Source organism: Alexandromys fortis, unplaced genomic scaffold, assembly GCF_014885135.2.
Source record: "Alexandromys fortis isolate MF-2015 unplaced genomic scaffold, M_Fortis_MF-2015_v1.1 scaffold_257, whole genome shotgun sequence".
Lineage (NCBI taxonomy): Eukaryota > Metazoa > Chordata > Mammalia > Rodentia > Cricetidae > Alexandromys > Alexandromys fortis.
This window is the reverse complement of record NW_026068134.1, coordinates 1,397,670-1,408,623: the sequence shown is the minus strand read 5'-3', so window position 1 is coordinate 1,408,623 and position 10,954 is coordinate 1,397,670. Positions and strand designations below refer to the sequence as shown.

At 41.5% G+C, this 10,954-nt stretch overlaps 1 protein-coding gene across 1 annotated transcript in view; it reads left to right on the top strand.

The window, feature by feature from the left end:
- Positions 1-10,954, top strand: part of Ptcd3 (pentatricopeptide repeat domain 3) — a 33,760-nt gene that overhangs the window by 8,882 nt on the left and 13,924 nt on the right. The window contains exons 5-10 of the mRNA XM_050126427.1: positions 511-579; positions 1,077-1,181; positions 3,852-3,975; positions 6,684-6,799; positions 9,581-9,639; positions 10,861-10,948. Coding sequence (XP_049982384.1) covers positions 511-579; positions 1,077-1,181; positions 3,852-3,975; positions 6,684-6,799; positions 9,581-9,639; positions 10,861-10,948 — 561 coding nt within the window. The remainder of the gene's footprint in view (positions 1-510; positions 580-1,076; positions 1,182-3,851; positions 3,976-6,683; positions 6,800-9,580; positions 9,640-10,860; positions 10,949-10,954) is intronic.

Sequence of the window (10,954 nt, the reverse complement as noted above, 5' to 3'; positions counted from 1 at the left end):
CCCCCCCCCCCCACCAGTACTACAATTAAAAGTGTTCACCACTACCTAGTAAGAAGGAACTCTTCAGGGAATATACATATGGATGCATAGTGGCTGTGCTATGAAGGAATCTTACTACAGGAAACTGTCAAGGGACTAGTTAATTCAGGGAGTCCTTAACTAGCATTTAAAACTGTGATAGTCCTAACTGACAACAGACTGAACTCCTAAGAAATAAGGCGGAGGATTAGCACAGTGCCTAAATACTAATTAATTCTGTGAAGCTCTGGGTTCAATCCCTAGTACCAAGAGAAGAGAAAATCTCATAGGATGGAGCCATGGGGATTTGTACTTGTTTTAAGTTGTACATAATTTGGGGAAAATCTTTTGACGTGTGTGTTTTCTTCCTATATATTCAGACATATGACCATACATATTCCTGCATATATGTTTCATATATTACAGAATTTGTGATCATCAATAAGCTTAGAGAGTTTGAATGAAAATCTAAAAAGCTGTGCATTTCCACAGGACCCCACAGCTGTACCTTATGCCTTTCAAGATGACCCTTACCTCATCCCAACCTCTTCTGTGGAGTCGGTGAGTGCTGTTATGAAACTTCTCAAATACTTTTAAGACCCTTACTAATTTGTGTAACAGTATGTAAATAGTTGAATTATTAAAATAAACCTTGAAAAGCTTATACATGCTGACAAATGTTAGGCTCTGAATCTTTTATCAAAAAAGTATTTAAGTATTGTCTCTGAAGAAAGTTTTGGTTGTAATTTTTCTTTTATTAAGGTCTTAACTAACACATAAGCAAACCATTTGTGTGCTTGTATATGTGTGTGTGGGAGGTGGGTAGGTGGTGTAGGTTGAGCTGTATATAAAATGTGACCTGAAATTGTCATACTCAGAAGTGAGCTATGTGGTGTACTGTAACTTGGCTTGTAATTGGAACTTCTTGTATTATTGCATTCTTTTTTTCTTTTTCTGGGGGGAAAGGGAGTAATTTTGCTGAGGGTGAAGCTTTGCTTAAGTCTAAGTTTTATGTAAGTGCTAATTTGTATTTAAATCTCTTCCCCTCCCCCATATAGCGTTCATTTTTATTGGCAAAGAAGTCTGGGGAGAATGCAGCAAAGTTTATTATTAATTCACATCCCAAATATTTCCAAAAAGATGTAGCTGAGCCTCATATTCCGGTAAGGAGAAGTGATTGTGTGTTTTACGTACTTAAATGAATGCAGATTAAATCACGCTTCCATAGCTGATTTAGCCATTTTAGTGCCCTAGATGCTGGAGTGAGAACATTTGCTAACCTTTTAAAATCCTTCTTGTGTGATTCCTAATGCTACTCCTGAGTCTTCTCTGTGACTGGTCCTTTTCAGGGTCTTCTAGTGGCTTCCTACTTTTCCTTATAAATGTTTATCATTATGATGTCTCTGCTCCTCTTTCTGTTTTTACAGTCTGCACTTGCTGTTTTGGTCATCCTTGCACTCTGTAAATATTGCCATGTATCTTGGCCAGGTTCCTCTTCTTGGGGCTTGAGGCTGTGCTTGTGACTCTCCCTTGTTCTGCAGTATGCCACTGTAGTCCATTCCTTCTGCACAACAGTGAGCAAATAGGTTCATCCTTTCCTCCCAGAGTCGTGAAAACGCCAAAACGCCAGCCTCATGTCTTGCTTACAGCCATTCACTTTCCCTTTTGTTCCCCAACTCACACCCAGACCCGACCTTCCTCCAGTCACTTCTGGTGACTGGTCAGCATGCCAACACGGTTATGTGGTAAGATCAAAACCCAGATTAAAACGATGGAAGTTGTGGACTGTTGGCTCACCTCTCTCCCTTTAAGTTTTTGGTTGACAGTATTCATGTGCTTGGCTTTGGGGTCACTGTCACTGGAAGCCTTGCAGGGTCTCTACCTTGGAGATAGTGCCACAGCACATTGTACTAGAATGAGCTGTCTCTATCTCTGGTTTTTAGTTTGTTTGTTTTATTTTGCTGTTGGTGTGGGGGGGTGTTAATGGCGGAATGCATGGCCTTGTGTAGGCTCCCTGCCACTACTTAGACCCCTGTATAGGTTGCTTTTCCTGTTGTGACAAAATACATGACAAGAAGCAACTTAATGAAGGAAAGGGTTGGTTTAACTTAGTGTTTAAGGAAATTACAACCCATTGTGTAGGGTCAGGGTTGGCAGCAGGAGCGGCAGGCAGGGAGTCACACTGGAACTGCATGCAAGCAGGGAGCAGAAGCCTCGTGTCCCAGTCGTTAGCTCACTTTCTCTTTATATGCAATCCAGATCTTGTATGGAATGATGCTGCCCACATTTAGGATGGGTGTTCCCTCCTCAAAAACCTGATCTAGAAAATCCCTCCCCAGAAACTTGACTTTTTAGAGATTATTGATTCTGTCAAGTTGACAGCATTAACTGCCACTACTGACTCTGATGTCTTAAGTACTTTGATGGAAGAGAATCCCCCCTCCCTCCTTTGATAAAATATCTAGCCTAGTACCCGGAGTAAAGTGGTACCTGCTCCAAATATATTTGAAAAATTAGTGAATGAGCTACAATCAAGATACCTTGGTGGTATTGAGTGTTCAGAGGAAAAGCAAACTCCAGGCAACAGTTTTGGCTTTTAGAAGCTCATGCTCTGGTGACTTTAACCAAAATGGGCAGTGAAGGAGGAACAAAAAGTTTTGGGTTTGGGGGTGTGCTAGCTGGCATTGTGTGTCAACTTGATACAAGGTAGAATCATGAGAGAGGAAGGAACCTCAGTTGAGGAAATGCCTCCATGAGATGTGTGGCATTTTCTCAATTAGTGATCAGTGGGGTAGGGCTCAGCCCATGGTGGGTGGTGCCATCCCTGGACTGTGGTCCTGAGTTCTATTTAAAACAAACAAATAAACAAACAAAAAGGCAGGGTGAGCAAGTCATGTGAGGCAAGCCAGTAAACAGCACCCCTCCATGGCCTCTGCATTAACTCCTGCCTCCAGGATCCTATCCTATTTGACTTCTTGTCCTGGCTTCCTTCAGTGGTGAGCAGCACCATAAAAGTGTAACCCAAATGGACCCTTTTCCTAACTTGCTTTATGTTCATGGTGTTTGTCACAGCAATAGGAGCCCCAGCTAAAACAGGGCCGACGGGGGGAGGGGGGGGAGTATTGTTGTTCTTTGTCATTTTTCTGTTTTCAAGACAGGCGCTCACCAAGTACCCTGGTTGGCCTGGAACTCAGAAGAAATCCACCTGCCTCTCCTTGCAGGGTGCTAGGTTTAAAGATGTGTTCCACCATGCCTGGCTTTATGTTTCATTGTTTTGTTTTGGAAGCAGATTTTTTTACTGGAACCAAAGTATTCGGCTTCAACCTGGGGTTGAAACCCTTGGTTGGAAATGGGGTCTTCAAAGTATGGATTGGATGTTTATGATTGAATATTTTAAATTTTTCATAAAGTCAGGAGGTGATTACTTAAGTCTTCTATGTTCGGGTTGAAGTTTATTGGCCTTTCTTGTTCATTTATTTGTTTTGATTTTGGTTTTTCAAGACAGGATTTCTCTGTGTAGCCTTGACTGTCCTGGAACTTGCTCTGTAGATCAGGCTGGCCTCAAATTCACAGAACACCGAGGTTTGCCTGCCCCTGCAGTACTGGGGTTAGAGTAAAGGCATGCACCGCCACCCATCCAGCTTCTTGTTCTTATCTGTATATTATCTTAATATTTGGATGTAAGTGGTGTGTAGTAGGGAAAACAGGAACTGGAGCCGTGATTTTTTTTTAATTTTTTTTATTTTGGTGTGTTGGTGCTAATAGCCCGATCCTACTGTCAACCTGTTTCCTTTGCCTGTTTGCCACCATTTATTATTCGTCTTCTTTTCTAGTGCTTAATGCCGGAGTCCTTTGAGCCTCAGATTGAAGATGTGAGTGAAGCCGCCCTGAGGGAACGGATCAGACTCAGGAAAGTCAAGGCTTCTGTGGACCTCTTTGATCAACTCTTACAAGCAGGTGACTCTCCTCAATCAGAGCCCCTCTTGGAACACAGGGCCATTTGATAGGATCCAAGTAGTATTAAGTAAAAATGACCAATAGTGTTTACTTTGCTTGATGGTGTTGTTTCTGTTTTAAGTGGTGTAATATACATAATTCATTTTCTGCTCCAGCTTCATACTGAAGCTGTAAGTGAAGTAGAACTGAAGGCTCATCCTTTTGTTTTTGTCCTGTGCACTGGTAAAGAAAGTACATGTTGATGATTATTCCTTGGCCTCCTGTTTTTTTTAACATTAGGTGTGAAAAAACATGGCCAAATAAATCAGAAATATGCTGGGTGGTGGTAGTGCACACCATTAATCCCAGCACTTGGGAGGCAGAGGCAGGACAGCCAGGGCTACGCAGAGAAACCCTGCTTGAAAAAACAAAACAAAAACCAGAAATATTTTAAGTTTTGTGTGAATTTTGTTTACATGTATTATCTGTGCATCATATGTGGGCCTGGTACCTGCGGAGACCAGAAGAGGGCATCAGATCCTCAGTAACTGGAGTTACAGATGGTTATTTTGCCACCATCCTGGGAATCGAGCCAGGTCCTGTGGAAGAGCAGCGAGTGCTCTTAACTGCTGAACCCCAGAGGAGTATTTTAAAAGAAAGATTGTTCAACTGGGATCAGAGACTTGGACATTGATGTGATTCTGCCTCACTTAGTAACCTAGATAAAGGCAATGCAATGTTTCCCAAGTGTCTAACATCATGTTGTGCTTTGAGTTAGATATGGAGAACTCGGTTTTTTGAGATAAGGTTTCTCTGTGTGTCTCTGACTATCCTGGAACTCACTCTGTAGACCAGACTGGCCTTGAACTCAAAGAGATCTGCCTGTTGGGATAAAAAGCATGCACCACTATTGCTTGGCTAGATCTGAAGAACTTTATAGGAAATACAATTCTAGATATTGTGGCTGGTAAGCTACAGCAAATGTACATGTGATCACCTCAGAGGGACCATTATCATTAAATTTTAGGAGTCTAGAATGCTGTTTAATGAATTAGAAGAAATAACGTAGGAAATCATTGAAAATACGATTTGAACCCAAAACATTTTCTCATACCCTTCAGGAATTTAGGTGTCTGACACCTGAAGGATGACAGCAGATAGCGTATGTTGGTGAGGTTTTTCTGCTTTCCGGGTGTGAGCAGTGCTTGGCAGGAATCTGGCTTGTGCTCCTCGGGGATAGTGGTATAGGTGTGTGCAGCCCCTCAGTAAATTCTTTTGGGGTTTTTGAGGCAGGTGTCATGTGGTTTAAACTGTAGTCAAGGATGGCCTTGAACTCCTTCCGTGTTGAAATAGGAGCGTTGGGGCTGCGTCCCCAGCACCCCGGCCGCCTGCTAGCTCATGCCCAAAATAACAACACACAAATTGTATTCTTTTAAACACTGCTTGGCCCATTTCTATCTAGCCTCTTCTAGGCTAATTCTCACATATTAATTTAGCCCATTTCTAATAATGTATGTAAGCACCCCAAGGTGCGCTTACCGGGAAGATTCTAGCCTACGTCCATCCTGGGTCTGAGCTTCATGCGTCTGCCTCAGAGCACAGAGCTATAGCGCCTACCCGGGAGAGCGGAGCATGGTGTCTCTGCTCCAGAGAGCAGAGCTGTCGGGTCTGTCTGAGGAGTCTTACCTCACTTCCTCTTCCTCCTGTTTACTCCTCCCACCTGTTTTAACCTATCAGGGCAAGCAGTTTCTTTATTGCTTAACCAATGAAATCAACAGGTTGATATATGACACTCCCACATCACTTCCGCCTCTGTCTAAAATGCTGGGTTGTAGGTCTGGGCAATTATGCCAAGCTTAATAAATTGGGCCTTTAACCTTTTAAAAAAATACTTCTTTTTGAAAAAGATTATATTAATATAGTTTTTGTGTGTATGGGTGTTTTTCCTCCATATATGTAAGTATGGTTGTCATGTGCTTGCCTGCTATTTGTGGAAGTCAGAAGAGACTATTCACTCCCTTGGAATTGAAGTCATGCTTGTGGTCCACCATGTGGGGGGTCAAAGTTCAGGTCCTCTACAAGAGCAAAAATGCTCCAGGCTGCTGAGCCATCTCTCCAGACCCCTCTTTTCTTTCCTTTGTACTTTTCTCTGTAAAATGAGTGCTGACATGGGAGTCGTTTTGAGCAGTAGGTTTTTGGTGGGTTTTGTTGTGGATTTTTGAGGTGCTAGGAGTCAAATGAGTGGTTTGTCTTTAAGATGATTGTGATTGTTCATTTATGCTAGTCGTTCTTAGTACAGTTTTACTGGGGGCCTACATCCAGTTGGGATAGTTGTTTTTGTATATTCAGTGGATCTGTCTTAAGGGAATTAAGTGGAAATTGACCTGGACCCGCAGGTCATTCTTCAGTGACAGGTTCCAGAGAGGAAAGGCCAAGGGTCAGAAAGCAGAAGATAACACCAAAACTGGGGTCAAAAGGTCTCACACAAGCTGTGTCTTATGGCAAACAAGTTTATTAAGAAACAGCATCTTACATGCAGTTTGCAGGGGGACAGTGGGACAGAGTCACCAGAAAGCCGTCATGGTTAATTGGTAACGTGGTAGGAGGGATTAAGTATGTAGCCAAATAAGCCACCATTAATAGAAAAAAATGAAGAATTTTATCTAACAGGCTTTCTTTGGCTCTTGGATATTTGAAAGTTTCTTTCTCTTTTTTTCTCCTAACCACAGGAACCACAGTCTCTCTTGAAACAACTAATAGTCTCTTGGATTTATTGTGCTACTATGGTGACCAAGAGCCCTCAGCTAACTATCCATTTCAACAAACTGAGCATACGGAAAACTTGGTAAAAAAAAAAAAAATTGCCTTTTTGTTTCTAAAATAATGTTTTCTCAAAATGGGCCAGGGTTCTGTGCCATGTGTCAGAGTAGTAAAGGGTCTATACTGAGAGGGCAAAGTAGCCTTCAGTAAGCAGTGATTGATGAAGGAAGGCACATATGAACATTGGTTTGTATTTATTTTTAATTAGTGTATATTATACAAAATGATGTGTTTTATTATGGCATTTCATTGATATATACACTGTATTTTAATAATACTCCCTCCCCCTTACCCTCTCACCTTTCCCAGTGGTCTCTTTCATTTTCCCAAATAGCTCCCCTTCTACTTTGTTCGTATGAGGAAAAAACAAGCAACGTCTGCTTTTCTAACTATATATAATCTCTAGTTCTACCTATTTTTCTACAAATCACAGAATTTTGATCTTTATGGCTGAATATGTGCCACACATTTTTGGGGGAGGTGAACATAGGGCCCTACACATACCAGATAAGTACTGAATTGTGGAACCCTTTCTCCAGCGCCTCCCCTCCCCTTTTGTTTGTCTATTCTCTTTTTTGTTATTGTTGTTTGTTTGTTTTTTGAGACAGTTTCTCTATAGGTTTTTGGAAGCTGTCCTGAACTCACAGAGATCCACCTATCTCTGCCTCCTGAGTGCTGGGATTAAAGGCCCCACTACTGCTCGACTGGACTGCCCCTTAAATTCATATTCTGCGTGCATCAGCCTCCTAAGTACCTGGGTTGCAGGCACCACCGTTAGCTCTAGCTACACGGAGTGGTGCACACACATTTAATCTCAGCATAGAGACAGAGGCTGGTAGATCTCTGCATTTGAGGCCAACCTGTTCTGCATGGTGAATGAGGCTCAGCATAGTCAGTGCTACAGTTCAGCTATTGTAAATGGGGTCATAGTAAGTATAAGTGTGCAGGTATCTTTACAGTATGTGGTTTTTCGGGCATATACATGCATTGTGGAATGGCATAGCTGGATTGGATGCTGTTGTGAGGAAATTTCATGCTGATTTCCATAGCAGCTCCACTAGTTTTGTGTCCCCAGCAGCCGTGAGTATTTAAGGATTCCTTTTATCCTGCAGCCTCACCAACATTTGTGAGGTAGAATCTCAGTATAGTTTTGATTTGTGTTTTCTTAATGAAACAGTTATGTTAATTTTATTCTACTTAGCAATAGTTTGTCTTCATGTACTATATACTCAGGCAAAGTTTCGGTCAGAAACATTTGATCCAGTCCTCTGTCACTATGGTGACTTTGTGTTGGCAATGATCAAGGAAAGATTCTGTATTTTGTCCCTGGTTACCCTTTGCTCAGAAGTTGTACATAGGGCCAGTGAGACAGTTCAGCAGGTAAGGTACTACTAACACAAGCCTGAGAGCCCTGGGTTTATACATAGGGCCAGTGAGACAGTTCAGCAGGTAAGGTACTACTACACAAGCCTGAGAACCATTATAAAGATACTACGAAAGAACCAGCTAGTTCCTCAGAGTTGTCCTGTGATCTCTGTGTGTACTATAGCATTTGCAGGTCCATACTGAACACGATGGATTTTTAAAATTTATACAGATGTGGGCAGAGGAGGGAGCATGCTGGGCTTAAGCCAAGTGTTGCCTGTAGATGGAATAGTAACTGTCAAAGCTTGAGGGTTTTATTTTTAGAAATAGATTTCAAGGGATCCTTTCTATCCGGTATACAGAGGTGTGTATGAAGTGTTTTTCTAAACTGGTATGGATTTATGCCTGTATGTGCAAAGATCCTGAAAACAGTGTAGATAGCCAATAGCAGGTGATGATGATGAAGCTGTTGAGCTGTCAGGATAGCCCTGGTGGTATGGAATGATTCATCCTGGAAGGAAGAGGTTACTGAGCATCCATAATTAAAAATCCCCAATCCAAATTTTATAACTGAAATGCTCCAAAATATGAACTTTTTGACTATCTACTAAATGGGAACTTCCCGCCTGGCCTTATATGATTTCAGTCTTTCAAAACTTCTTTATGTTGTATGTATTTGGAGAATAAATTTCATGTTTAGTCTATTACACTCTTTGATAAGGGGTTCAATTTTTGTTATTTTTCTAAAAAACATTTTTTCATTTGCAGACGATAAAAATATTTTAAAAGTATTTCTCAGTAATGATATTATGGGTTGTTTCTGTTCTTCATCCTGTGGGTAACTTCCCTACATAGTAGTTAGTGTTGTAAAGTGCTCGGGCAGTGAGCAAGTCATGTCTTCTGAGCCCTGCCAGACTGGCCCCCTGTTACCAGCCTTGCTCCTGAAATAGCTGGCTGCCTACAGAACTAACCTTGGCTTCTGCAAATGCCAGTCAGGCCTCTATGTCTGCCTCATCCGTGACACTTGGTTTATAAGTAAGAATTTCTAGTTTTAAAGGTCTACTATTAGACATTAATGGCAGTATCTCTTGCTTTTACCCCATATGTGCAGTATTTTTCTGAGTCAAACCAGTGTTGGGTTCTGTAGAAGCAGATTGCACTTTGTTTTCTTTTCTGCTTTTTACCCCTAGGCAGGCCGTAGAGGGCATTGTCTTTGTCCTATCTCTAGATGATCTCTTGTTTAAGAGCTGACTTTGGTTTCCTCTGTGTTCACTGATTTCACACTGAAGGAATTCGTTGTGGGTGGGAGCATTTTCTTGCGTTTCTTGTTGCCTTTTGATGACTTATTTCCCTTAGCTTTCTGAATTTTCTTTGCTTTTCTGATTTTTCTTAAGTAGTCCACTAGCAAATATTGTCTTACCTTTTATTTCATTCATTCTAGGAAGAGGCTACAGAGGAGGAAAGTAATCAGACATCCAAGATGAAGACTATTCCTTGGAAGTATGTTACTCGTCAAGAATCTTATATTTTGGGGATTTTACAGTCCTCTGGAGTTGCAATCCTGAAATGTTCTAAACAGATTTTCCCCTTCATTTTACTCTATATAGAATACTCATTGTATTCTACAATCTGTCTTTATATTTTAGACCTTTTGTCTTTTCTGTGTATCTGTGTGTGTCAGGGTTTCTCTGCAGTTTTTGGCTGTCCTGGAGCTGACTTTTTAGAGCAGGCTAACCTTAACTCAGAGATCCTTATGCCTCTTGAATTTTATTGTTATATTCAGGATTCTACCTACATAGCCCAGGCTAGCCTCAAGCACAGACCATCCCTGCTTCTGCTCCCAAGGCCTGGTATAACAAGTGTACAACATCACTTCTGGCTTAGACTTGTAAGAGTGTTAACTCCTGCCACCATACAAAACCCATTTAGGGTTTGACCTGGTTGTCCTTTTTGTTTTTCCTCTGTTTTAGTTTCATTAATAGTGCTGCCTTGAGATGTAGATCCCTAATTCTGATAGAGTTCGTGTATTTTCGTGAATGAGAAATTGTTTGAAAAAAAGGTAAATAATACTCATGGTTGGATGTTTAATTAGAGAGTGCGTAAGATAAAAATAAGTACTCTGTGGATATATAGAGAAGACGGCTACTGTTAATACCAGAAATTGAGATCCGGAGAGATGGCTCCGTAGAGCACTTCCTGTTCTCTAAGATGGCTTGAGTTCCCTTCCCAGCACCTGTAGTTCCAGCTCTGGGCGGTCTGACCTCTGTGGGCACTAGCACATGTGACACACATTGAAACAGAGGACACGCACATGGACTTGGCTTATATTGTAGTTCTGTCTGGTTTCTTTAGATTAGGAATATAAAGTTGAGTATAAAGGAAAATGTATATAAAGTGTATCATTTTCTTTTCCTCTAGTGAAGGTGCAAAATCGTTCGCATTCGAGTCATGCCTGCCTTGGGAATTCTGTATCAGGAGACAAGAAGTGGGGTGGGGAACAGAGGAGATCCTGCACTGTGTATCTTGTCTGCAGAGTTTTTCTTTACCCAGGGACCATGAGCTCTGCAGACCTTTGCAGACAACTGCAGACCTTTGACCCTCCATTTTTTGAGATAATCCTGTCACACTCTTCTGGGTGGTAGAATGATTATGAAGAAAATGGTGGCAATTACTACTAGATTTCCCAATGCCTCTGGTTCATGTTCATTCTGTTGTTTCTAGAACACAAAACAATGCTGAGAGAGTCTTTGCTCTAATGCCAGAGAAGAATGCACACGCCTACTGCACAATGATCCGAGGGATGGTAAAGGTACCT